The sequence below is a fragment of the Gavia stellata genome, chromosome 6 (assembly GCF_030936135.1).
Source record: "Gavia stellata isolate bGavSte3 chromosome 6, bGavSte3.hap2, whole genome shotgun sequence".
Classification (NCBI taxonomy): Eukaryota; Metazoa; Chordata; class Aves; order Gaviiformes; family Gaviidae; genus Gavia; species Gavia stellata.
This window is the reverse complement of record NC_082599.1, coordinates 28,867,463-28,880,829: the sequence shown is the minus strand read 5'-3', so window position 1 is coordinate 28,880,829 and position 13,367 is coordinate 28,867,463. Positions and strand designations below refer to the sequence as shown.

The 13,367-nt window shown below is 36.6% G+C and overlaps 1 protein-coding gene across 2 annotated transcripts; it reads right to left on the bottom strand.

Annotated features, from left to right (window-relative positions):
* Window positions 1-207: 207 nt before the first annotated feature.
* Window positions 208-12,999, bottom strand: MIOS (meiosis regulator for oocyte development). Of its 2 annotated transcripts, XM_009818867.2 has the most exons (10): window positions 11,658-12,999; window positions 11,357-11,455; window positions 10,156-10,413; window positions 8,749-8,918; window positions 7,062-7,127; window positions 6,272-6,430; window positions 5,360-5,512; window positions 3,812-4,016; window positions 2,626-2,755; window positions 208-2,385 (listed from the first exon to the last, which is right to left on the bottom strand). In XM_009818867.2, the coding sequence occupies exons 1-10, from the start codon at window positions 12,952-12,954 to the stop codon at window positions 2,289-2,291; spliced, it is 2,634 nt and encodes an 877-aa protein (XP_009817169.2). In that variant the 5' UTR covers window positions 12,955-12,999; the 3' UTR covers window positions 208-2,288. The 2 variants fall into 2 exon arrangements, with proteins under 2 accessions (XP_009817169.2, XP_059674432.1); XM_059818449.1 differs by lacking the exons at window positions 5,360-5,512; window positions 6,272-6,430.
* Window positions 13,000-13,367: the final 368 nt, after the last annotated feature.

Sequence of the window (13,367 nt, the reverse complement as noted above, 5' to 3'; positions counted from 1 at the left end):
GAACCATAAGGTCAAAACATTTTAGGCTGCAAGGCCACCTTCATCTAGTGAACTCTGTCAGTTGAGCAGATACCACAAAACAGTAAATGTAAAAGTAACTGCAGGTAATAAAATGTGTGTAGCTATACTTTTTGTTAGAAGACAACAAATCACCGCCAAAATCACAGCTTTATTAATTTAAAAGCCAAACAAGGAAAAAATCTGGTCGTTAAAAAACATACACCTCTTACTTTGTAACTTTTGCAAATAGTGTAATTACTGGCATGAAAGCCTCATTACCAATTACAACAGCCAAAACTGATAGTTACACTATGCCAGAATATGCACACATTCATAATCCAAAACATTTCAAAGACACACTAAGTATCAAAGTAAGCATCTAATTTAATGAAATTATAGAATTTGACACAAACAGGTACAGTCAAGTCAAAAACGTTATAAATGAGTTTTCTTTAAATAAGAAAATGAGACGTTGTAAGTTAGTTGTGTTCACCTGGACATGGAATTTATCAAGAAAATTTACCAAACGTTGCTATTACAGAGGAATAAAAACATATCCTTGACACTTAAAAATCCTCATTTCCATAAAGCAGAAGTTTTATTGCCTGTATTTATATAAATAGGGTATCATACATTAAACCCCAGTTTACATTTATAAATGGAGACTATTTTGAAGACCTCCTCAACAGCAACATGAAGTGTGCAAAAATACTGGAAAGAGAAATAAATATTCTAACAAAAAGTAACTGCTCTCCCATGCCTACAAATACCAAGTACCTCTTAGATTTTTAACTTAAAAAAGATCTTTGTCAATTAGACAAGAATTTTAGATCAGAATAAATGTAGCAGGTGTATTACAACATTAATGCTAAATCAGAAAATATAACCCAAAGTCCTGAATGTAATCATGTACATCTACAGAAAACGTTTCCACATTCTATCTTGTTGCAACTACACTAGAGCACTTAGAACTAGTGGTATATTACAATATATTCCCTTTTAAAACACCAATTTTCACAGTCCTGGCAATACGGTACCAGTTTATTGCTAGCATTCCATTTAGTATTTCATAGCACGCAAGTGTTAAGTAACTCATATACTGTTTCCACTAGTAAGTAAACACACACCAAGTAAACTGATGTTATTATCACATACCTTAAAACAGGTTTTTTTCCCCCAATTTGTGTGAATTTTGTTGCCTACAAAATCAAGAACAATACCGATTCGCTCCTAGCACAGTATTAGCAAAGTATCACTGACTGTCTCTCAAGTTAATAAATAATCTTAATTCCAGCTGGTAACATACCTAGAACTACTTGTGGTCAATGTCCTAAAATTGTGCAGCCTTTTGGGAGCAGACTGGTGTCCGCTAGTGACTAGAAGCAGGATTTATATAGGTTGATTTCACACTTCCCAGCATATTTCAGAAGTATAGGGAAATGCTGATTATCCAAAAGTCTTCAAATTATTTTTTTAGTCAAAACTCAGCATGTAGTTTAAAACTTAAATATTTACAAGTCTCCAGTCCTTGAGATTTCAGATCTTCACAGTACTACGTTAAAAATTAATCAATCAAATGAAACCTCCTATAGTTTACCTGCACTCTGCACTGAAACAGACACATGACGTTTCAGGGAACTCTCCTAGCAATGTCTATATCCTGGAGGAGACAAACCCCCAAAATTCTTTAGCATTAAAATTCACATCAGCTAGGTATGTAGGTAAATTAAATAAGACCTCGAATTGCAAAGATATTGCTTTACTATTAACAAAACTTGGGAAGAGAAAGAAATGGATTTTTCTTTGAAATAAAAATCTTTAGAATACAATTAACAGTGGCACTTTGAATGAACTTACAAGGAAATGATCATTTGCATATAAGAAAGCGTGATCAAACAATGAACAGAGGAATCCACGACATCACTGTGTGATCTTCTTTAGAACACTTTTCAGGAGTTTGTTTTGAAGGCCCACTTTCACAGCATATAAACACTGTTTTGTTTGGAAAACAAATAAAAAGGGCCTATCAGCATTACCCTGAAAACTTCATTAAAAGTGCTTTTGAACTGAACTGCTTCAATCCTCTGAACAAGGACCACATACTATACTCAGAGGCTCATTTCAGGAACACCTGTTTCTACCAAGCACAGTCATACACACATCATTTTACTAATCTGATAGCAATTTTATTTTTTCACAGTCAGTAAGTCACAAATGACCTTTATCTAAAATATATGCTTGGACTATGATGGACATACATTAGAGAGCACCACATTTTCAAACAGTATTTATGCCTGGACAGTCTCTGCTGGAATGAGATTCCCTGTTGTATCCAGCTGCATACACTTACAAGAGCAGGCAGAAACTGGGCACTCAGTATGGTCCCTAGATAGCAACAGCAGAAAAAAAAAAAACAGGTGAAGTTAAAACTAACAAGAATTTTGTCATCTATACATTTAAGTATGTGCAGGGACATAGTATCTCAGAAAAACTCAGCATCGAAGTTAAGTTTTGCTTATGTTCTAAACCAACAAAACATTATAATGACAGATACAGCAAAGGAGGCATGTCCTACTCAGCGTAGCATACACATGTGAAATAAGAAAGATTTTAATGTCAACTTACCTGAACCAGCTAAGCATATGCCCAGCATGTCCACCATGCCTACAGTTGTGACACCAAGTAAACCAGTTGTTGAACTGGGCTAACTTCTTGTCTTTGCTAAGATCCACTTTTTCATCTGACTTGGATCCTCCTGTGCAGAGGCAAACCCACACCCCCAAATATGCTTGTAAATCATTATGCTTCATTTATATTTCAGTCCTAGTAACTCTATTAGAATAAATTTGAAATTGGAAACATTATGTGAAGAAGTGGCCTGATTTTAAAAGAGAAGTCAGTAAAATTACTAAGAACTGGTAGAATGCCAAAACAGGAATTATATTGCTGAGCTGTTGTTTCACATCTTACGGACACGATAAACTTGCCTATTAAATTTTACAAACAGAATGTCTTTCAACAGTGATTTATGTTTCAGTTTTACTCTACATTAAATGTTCTGCTTTAGAAAAATCAACAAAATCTAAGTTATGAATTGGAACAATTACAATATAGAAGTCATAACACAGATCAGTGAAAGAAAGAGAAGAGATATATAAATAGATGACAACTGCACAGCTGCGCATGGCTCTATAACAAGGCTGACCTAAAAATATGGACAAAATCAGTTTCATTTAGACCTCGTATAATGCTGAGCCCAAGACATTTAGAACCAAAAGATTCTAGTCATAATATTTCTTAGCTGTGACAGCATGACCCATACATTTTTTCATACTTAATGACAGAATGTATAACACATTAAATTTATTCTCTCTTCCTCTTCCAGCTAAAAATCAATTAATTTACATTCCAAGATTTCTGTAGCATCCCTACAATTCATCTCAAGAAAACGCATTTCCCATTTCTTACAGTTTTAAACCTCACAATACTCACCACCACAATACTTACATCTTTTCATATCTCTAACCACGGAATTTCACTGACAGTCTCACTGGGAAAACTGTCAGAACCAAGTAACTGTGCATACTGTCTGACACCAAAGAACTGAGACATAGGTTTCATCATAAAATCAGATGGGATGTAAACAAGTTTTCAATTACGGTCTTCCTCCCTCAAAATAACGAGTATGACTATACACAGTATGAGTACAAATAGAAAGAAAAAGGTGCAACAGAAGATCTTCCAACAGGAACTGCTAATTAGGCCTCTAACTAGTACTCTAGGTGAATAACTAAAACCCACTGTGTCATACCTGGACAGCTGGAAACCGGTGTTCCCATATTTATCAAGCAAAGTGCACAGCGAGGAAGGGGTTTACGGCAACCAGGACAGCTTGTAACTTTTGACTTAGTTGGTGAGCCGCTAACTCCATATTGGCTAAAACCTCGCCCCTGATGAGGAATAGCTGAGCAGCTGTAAGAGATTGATTTTCCACAGAAATTGCAACTCACAAACACCTAAAGAGAACAAAAGCCCATTAATTTTTTGGTTCGGCTCCACTTTTGCTACACCTATGAGTGCATTCGTTCAAGCTAGCAAACACTTATTTACCAGATATTCTACAGAGTGTCCCGGAAAGCCAAGGCTACTTGTGAAGGAGCTCCTAACATCTTGGCTTATAGATGTGGCACAGAGTCCTGAGAAGTAGGCCTTAATGATGCTCTCTTACCTCAAAAGCACATAAAACCATGCGTAATTGCTAAAACTTGGAAAGGTGTTATTAAATAAAAAGCTGTATCTGCAGTAATGAAAGAAACTAAGTTTACTCTACTTACTGTATAATTAAATCTGGTCTCTCCCTCCTTTTAGTCAGGTGACCCACTCTGGAGTCCCCAACATGAGGATTTTCCTAATAATCTTTATCTGCATTCCTTATGCCACAAGCTGTGACTCGATTCCAAGGAGCACATATTTTAAACTCTTTAAGGGCTATTTATGTTGATCACATAAGGAAGCAGCAGTAAGTTCAACTCCGTCCCACTTGGAACAGCAGAGATGCAGCTCTCCTTAAACAGCTGTGACAAGATACATGAATTCAGAAATAGCCTCCTTAGAAACCCTTGGGCCCTAAGGCTTCTAATGCACATATTTCGCAGACATGAGAGAGCGGAAGGTGCTATGGTAAGACCCTGTTGGCTAAAAATGCCACCAGATGTTAAGCAGATAGCATTTGGACAGAGGGTTAGTTTTTGGTTTAGCTTATGTTCAGAACTGATAATGAAAGTTGCTGCTGTTCACTTTTAGTTTAAGGTTCAAGGGCTTCAAAATAGCTTTGAACTTCACTTCAATTAGAATATAGACAATTTGAACTGATTCTTGGTTCAATTCCCTGGTTTCAGCATCATCCTCAGCCTGATGCTGAATTCAGTTGGATGATACATGTCTGATTTTGTTTTTCAACATGGGAGGAAAAAAACAAACAGTTTCCCCAGAAAAAGTGTTGAAAAGTTACAGTTTCTGTAAGACAACCTGCTATTTAGAAGAAAAAGGTTTAAGAAAAGAAAAAAAAAAGGAACACAAATAAAATGGTAGGGAACTGATTTCCTAGATTATATATGAAGAAATGTAGATTTGTTTACCATATTTCCATACTCTCTATCAAAACAGTTACCAAGTCCTTTTTAAAAGAGTATTTTGAAAAAAAACACAGCTACTTTTGTGGGGCAGCCTTAGTTGAAATCTTTCTTTTGCACATGAATCCTTATGAAAGCCAAGGTGCAGCCAGCAACTTTTTTCTATAGAAGGAGCATGCCACCTTCCTTTCTGGACTGGTCGTACTTCATACAAGAATTACATTTACCTGGGCTAAAGGTTTCGAACTGGGATCCAGCTTACTCCTGTGGATATCAAATTCTGCACGTTTATGCCAAAATCTCCAAGCATCTAAAAGATTCCTGTAGTTCTCGATCCAGTACTGAACCCTCTCATCCTTAAGTACATCCGATGGAGAACCCTAAAGCAGGCAGGAAAAATGTCAGACACACACTGAGGATACACAATACCTATTATTCACTTTTTCAGGCGGCTTTACAAAGCGTACTACAAGATATGAGAAATAATACAGTGTAATTTGCCTAGAAAAAGATTAATTTTCTGTTAAACTGTAATGTGAGTTTGATAAAAATTTTCTTCAGTCTGCTTCTCTGGTTGAAAATACTTGTGCTGCCATGTCCTCCTAAAAACTCACGTCTGTCAGATGAAGGATTATAAAATTCTGTCACATATCACAGTCTGTATCAGTTATAATTCCATATGCAGTTAAACACAGTGGAGGCAGTAGCTGCAACTGTGTAAGGGCCAAGACAAGTCCATCATAAAAAAACCCAAACCCAATGCCTAGAGACAAACAAAAAACCTCACCTCAGTTCTCTACCAAAATCCTGGAAACAAAAAAAATAATGAACCTATCAGGAAACACACCAGCAATAAGCAGGAGAATGGGTATTCCCAGTTCAGCTAGTGAAAAGGACTATGTTTTCTTTTTGTTTCTTTCCCATACTATCTCCTCAAGCTATCTCAACCAGAGAGAGTGAAGATACATGTTTATAGTTAACATTCAATGTTTCAGACGATTCCACAAAACAGGCATGATATATATCATCCCAATTTACTATAGAAAATAATTTCTAGTTCACAAGATTCAGTACTATACTGCTAAAGGAACTATATTTAGTTCTCCTCTATAAAGTTTATTTTCAAGTGAAACACTAACCTGTAGCATGCAATAGCTTGCTGTCTGGACATCTCCAGTTCTGTCAACGTAACTTTCCATCAAGTCAACTCCATCTTTTGTCAGCCCTGTTAACAGTATTCCCTCCAAATTCCCAGCATCCTTCATTTCATTCGTCAGCTTTTCAATAAACCTGTTCAGCTATAAAAAAAAATTTACTTAACTTTTCAGTCTCTTCACCCCTTCCTAACTTATTTATGTTGGCATATGACAAAACTTCTCATGATTTGAATAGCTTTCTTTAAGAGCGTCTGCTGCTAACAGAATATGCTGCTTCCTGGATGGTACGCAGAAAAAGTTATACGGTTATATCCACTATATTGCAAGAATTCAAGTATTTATCAACAAACTTTAAGCCTCCCGATAGGAAGTGCAAAGAGGGAGGTTACATTTTCTTTAAATACTTCAGTGAATTTAAAAGAAAATATTCCTGCTGTAAAACCAAGCCTTAATTCGAGAGAATGTAAATATCTGGAAATAAATGCTGAATAAGTACAAATACTGTCCAGTAAAACAGACATACAGGTAATGCAATAGCATTTAACAAACTAGCATGTCATGAATACTAAACCAAACAAGAAAAAAAACCCAAAAATCAAGCTGAAAGTACAAACTGAAGACCAGATTATACCTTATATCCTACTGTGATGAGAAAAACCAAATCACTCATGACTCATTGCTTCCACTGTTCACCCCCCCACCCCAGAGTTTCTTCTGCCTCTAAATAAAGCCCAGCTTAACAGTTTGCTTAAATGTGCAACCACAACCTTACCTGAGCATCATTGAGGAACTTGCAAGCAAATGCCACTCTGTCTCGTACAGCTACATTATTTTCATACTTCGGAGAGAAAAATGGGAATACTAGCATCACATGCAAGTTTCCACTTTTTCAATACATTGTTTGTAAAAGTCAGAATATTTGCACTGTTGTATAATACTATGAAATTGTTTATGTACAAAGAAAACATCACATCTGAAAAAAGCTAACATTAAATATCAGATTATCGTTTATACTCAGATAAAGGTATTAGAGCAAGACTGCGGCTACTGGAACAATCTACTCAAATGGCAGGAAGCCTGGTACAACACATCCTATGTGGTTTATGAAATTTTAGAAAAAGAAACTTTGCAAGTCATGTAGAGCTGGGCTTAGTGCTTCCAGCACATACAGCCAAGAATCTCATCAAGTCACCAGGGGAAGAAAAACAAACAAACATTCATTTACCATATTTACTAAACAACTAGCCTAACCACTCAATTCCTTCCTAAAATCACAACTGAAAGTTAATAGACATAATAAACAAAAAACCCCCAACCAAAAACTAACAGCAAACACATGGATTTCTCACAAGTGTATTGGCACTCAAGGTGCAGCAATGCACTATTACTTTCTGCTTTTTAATCCTTTTACTAGATGCAACACTGAAGAAAAAAATTCCTTGACTAGGTTAATTCTGGTACTTAGCAGTGCCCATATTCCCTCCTGATATTCTCAGAATAGAAATTGTGATTGACACTGCCAAAACAAGGAGATGTGCTTGGCATAATCTTTTTCATGCAAATTTCAACAGGTCTCACTGAAGTAAACATTAAAATTAAAAAAACCACCTTATGATCTGTTAGTTTCCAATTTATGAATAAAAAACAACTATAAAATTATTACCTAACATCCAGAGAACAAGGACATTCTCTCTTGAAGAGAGAAAAAAAGTCTCAGGTTTCTCTCCTCTGGGATTCTTACCTTATTGTTTTTTAATACCCTAAAAGCATCATATTATGACAACTTTTGTTTTCAACAGGTTTAGGCCAATTACCCTGTTGCATTACAGAAGTCCTCCCTTGGGCTAAATAATTCCTACTGAATCAAATACTTCTGTTGTTCTCTAACCAAGGATCAAGTATGTTACTCCTCTAAAGGCTTAAAGTCTCTCATAATTAAACATTTAGTTTACTCTTCACATGGCAATTTTATACCAATTTCAGAAGATGTGAAACTATTGTGTTTAGTTTCAACACAGTGAAATTATTTTAACAAGTAAACAAGGACAAACAAAATACAATTCAATGCAAATACAGCTTGATGAAAGTTCTGCAAACTCCCCTGCACTTACTGTGTTTTGTGCATTTCTATTATTAACCTCTCTCCCCTGTTTTCCCCCTGCTTAAATTATTTTGATAATGTATTTCTAGTGGTTTAATAACTCCATGCTAAAAAAAAAAAATGTGTGAACTATACTGGATATTTTGGCTGCTTAGGCATGTTTTGTTCACTAACGTAACATTCACTAATAGGAGATGTCTGTTTAGCAGAAAAATATGTTATCTGCCAGCATCAGGAGAAAATAATACATTCTAGTCTGATTACTTCATGGAGTATATAGCACTTTCCCTACGTATGTGTATGTATATATATGCACCTATTACTTAAAGGAATTTTAACTTAACAGAAAGTTACTCACCAAAACACCATCATATGAACCAGACTCACTTGTCAAAAAAGCAAACATAGCACACAAGTAGGGATTGTTCAACTGCAGTCTTAGAGTACTGCACATTTCTCTCCAAAGTGAGTTCTTCTCATCTGTGTAGCCTGATAGAGCCATTGCTACTACATTAAGGTTCAGATCACCTGATGTATTAAAAACAATCAGGGAAACAATATTCAAGTTAATGACTTAAAAAAATCCCATTAAAACTGTAATTGAAAGCATCAGTTTGAAACAGAACATTTTGTCAGGATGCAAGACAAAACACAGTAGAATTAACACTAGCCAAAAAAAAAAGTGCATACGCTAGCATTTATTAGTTTCTGCTTTAAATGCCTCTGTTCAGGTAAGTTAACAGCTCTAAAAGTCACAAACCCACATGCATGACAGCCTGAGTTATACTTCAAGCAACATCACACTGATTCTGGTATTTTGAAATAGTTTTGAACTGCTAAATGTGTTCCTATCACTATCATAAAAGACTGTCATTACTGTAATTCATACCCACAAGAAGTGAAAAGATAGGACTGTATATATAGCCATCACTTAAAAGACCTAGCTGCAGGATGACAATTGCACGTAGCAGCTTCAAGTTGACAAGTTTCCTAAAAAACATTAAATCTATTTCATCTGACCATTCTGTCAGAGAGTTCAATTTTATTTTTGAATTTGAAGATAGCCTGTCTCTGCTCTGAACCTTAGCTATGGAAAGCACACACATACTTCCCCCCACCAAAAAGGGGCAATATTAAAAGTAAAAGAACCTTAACAGCTCCCTTCATGTCTTACCTACCCACTTTAGTGGCAAGATAGTCTTTTAAATTTAATAAGAGAATACAGATGCAAAGCAGAGCTGTAGGAGGACTACGGGCAAGAAAACAGAACAAAAATACCTCCATCTCTTGGCTCCAGTATCTTAACTTTTCCCTCATGGGTTGCAACTCGTATCAAATATTACTCCAAAACAAATGTTTTCTGCAGACCCTGAATATTACATTTCGGTTATTCTACAGCCATCGCACTGGCAGAAAGCTGCACACAGCGCAACAGAAGCAGACATACATGACATCTGGCCAAGATGCAATTCCATTAAAATAAAAGAATCCCACTAGTTCTGAGTGTAACACTTTCTGGGGTATGTATCAACAGACTGTATGTTTCAGAATTTCCTATTTTAACTAGACAGTAAGGCATATGACAGTCTGAGGAGTGAAAGGTCTGTATCTGTCAGATTCTCAGGCTCCAATACAACCACTTCAAGTAACTATTTTATAAGACAACAGGCATCTTTTCCATACTATCTTCCATAATTCTGTTTACAGAAAAAATCTGCTAAGGTCATATAATGCCAAAATAAAAGATACTAAACACAATACGCACCTTTTCCTGAGGAAGCCCCTTTATTTAGAATTTGTATTGCTCGCCGTATGTCCAAGTTGAAAAGTGCTACAGCAGCAGCTCGCTCCCAGTCTCCCTCCTGTTCCAACGAATTTAAAAAAGGTTCCACATCTAAGTCTGTTCCCTTCTTTATCCACCCACAGAGCTGCAAAGCCAAGGATCTCTCCTCACTCAAATACTGAATAATATCTGCCTGTCTATCAGATCCACTCCTGCTGTGCCTGAGGTTCTCTGTTGTTCCTAGAAACGGGAAATGAGTTAAATTATGCTTAAATCGAAACTTAAATTGCAATCGCAATGCAATGCTTTGATTTCCATCATAAAGCAGAGTACAAAAGCTGAGTATCGTACTTTAGTACTTCATATTAACACCACTAAAAACTCCATGGCAAGGAGCAGCATACATAAAATTATTCTGATCTGCTAAAAATCATGCATCTAAACTTGACACATTCCCCACTAACTTTTTTCTCTCCTCTACCTCCTAAGATTTTGGAGGTTCTTGTTACAGTTGACAGGAGTTATCAGTATGTTCAATCTGAAAAGACATAATACACAGTCAAGCACCTGCTCTACCAGTTCTCTAAGAAACAAGCAGCTTTCCCACCACTGAAGAGTTATTTTTTGCTCCAAGGAGCATAAGTATTAATAAGACAGATTATGAACAGAGAAGGAAAGATTCAAATAATAGATTATACTACAAAAACTTCACTGAGCATGAGAGGCATAATGTGATGCACCAGGGATGATTACCACTTCAGAACAAGACAGCTCATTTAAACATAGTTATACAAACGTACTTAGTACATTAGCAGTGACTACAGTAAAGTCAGCTTCCTAGAACTACACCCCTGTGTGGAACTTCGAAAAAATCCAATAGTTACGTGAGGAGCAAGAATTTTCAGCACCTTAGTCAAAACCGAAATGTTTGAAATAGTTCAGTTGAAGATTTACCTCTGAGAATACTTTGTTTTTATGATTACTGACTTTCCAAGAACACTGAAAATTCTTAAAATTACTGTAATATAAACGGTTAACTTACATATATTGAAACACAAACAGAAACACTTTGCTTCTATATTTTTAAATAGCTTATTTCAACAATTTTTAAAGACAAACCCATAAGTGCACCATTCTGTAAACATACTACAATAGAACTTAATCAAAGTTGGAACATTCTTACCCAAAGATGACTTCACAATTGATTTAATGCCAGCATAAACTAAGGGGCCTTTGTTTCCTGTAAGTTTTTGATCCATATCTTCAGTATACTGCTTCATAAGTATTTTCATGTATAGGAAGCTTAATTTTTCCCAAGTGTTTGAAAAACTTTTTTTTTTTAAAGTCACATCCTATGAACATATGCAAAGTATTTACAGGATGTTGCATTACATTTAAAGATATTCATGCATTTCATGTAACTGGTTTACATATAAAGGTACATTACTTCTTTAGAATATAAACTACAGTAAAATAAAGGATATAATGCAGAGTGTACCAAAGTGACTTCAGCTGAGGATCTTCATTTCCAGCTAGGAGGTGGTTTCTCCAAACTTGTTCAGTATCAAGACCATACCTTGACAGAGCTCTGAGCCGCATTTTGGTTGCTATGTCTTTTTCCAAGGAACTAGCCTTTCCTTCTTCTGTACACTCATATAAATGTCGTCCACAAGCCCACATTAAGGATGTCACTGGACTCCACGCAAGAGAAATTCTTTCAAAAACTGTGAAGTCAGACATAGTCCTGTTGGGAGTCACTACTACCATTCGATTTTGACTTGTGGGATGCCAGGCAAATGAAGCAATGTAGTTTTCACACGGTTGGACACTTCTTTCAATTATTGTTGGCTCAGTTTCATCTCCAATAGGGGTTGGAGTATGCTGCATGTCATACAGTCTAATGATATTACTATCTCTTGTTAATGTAGCTAACAGTCCAGTTCTTGTTGGACACCATGCGACTTTTGTTAAGGGTTTTGGTTGCTCTGTCAAGGTCAAAACAGGCTTTTCAAACTTTCTTAAATCCCATATGGCAACCTGACCTTCATAGAAGGAAGCTACACGATCATGGAAATAGGGATCGACAGTCACTCCTTGGACAGCCTTGGTGTTTACAAATATTTTTTGGCTTGTGTTCCTCAGATCAAAGATAGCCAGATTTCGATGCATTCCAGCTAAAAGCAGCTTCTGGTCCCGTGGAAGCCAACAGAGAGAAAGACAAGCATCGTTCTGTCCTAATTCATACAGTGGCTTTGTTACTACCAGTCCTGCTTCTGGATCTCCTGCTGAAAGTCTTACTTTCTCTGTAGCAACTGCAGTCTCTGGAGCATATTTGCTACTGATATCCCAAATCAATACTGAAAAATCAGCCCGATGTTTATCTAACCCAGCAGCAAGCCAATTACTATCTAGCGGGTTCCACGCGAGGGTATTGCATTGCCGTGCATGTTTGGGAACAAACTCTTTGCCTATCAAATCTTTAGATTTTGAGTTGTGATCTTGACCGAGGCTAGTAAGTACCACTCGACCATTGGCCTGTCCAACAGCAAGGAGACATTCAGGATCGTACTTTGGATACCAAGCCACACATTTCATATACGGTGTATCTGAATTTATTGACAATAGCGTAGCTGTAGTTTCCTCCGATAGCCGCAAGGACCCTGCCTTGAGTTCTGAACTCACAGCAGAGTCAATGTGATAAAGGCTCAATTCCGAATCGCATACAACGAATCTGTCAACGTGGTGCGGGGCCCAGAGAATATCAGGTTTGGAGCCACTCATGATTAGGATAAGTTTACAGATAATTTAAGCTCTTGTAAGAAGATTCAGGTGATATCCATGCATATGGAAACTGTTGAGAAAAAAACATGTAGGAATGTTATAAGAACCCAAACTCCTTTGTAATCCGAGATCATCTTTAAACAAAGAAAAATATGGTTCTGAATGACTTTCAGCCCAAGTGTTTAATATGTATACATTTCAGGTCAAAACCTTAAGCATTACATCACGTTCCCCGCAGCACACTTTGTTTTTGCTGGTATGTACTTACTGAGACAGGACCAACATAGCAACTTACAAACTGACAACAGGATTTGCTGTGTTTATAAACTCCACACCAGTATTAAGGACAAAGGGATTAACTGAGATGTGATGTGGCATATGTGGGTGTGCTGCTGGTAAAGAGCCACTCCCTA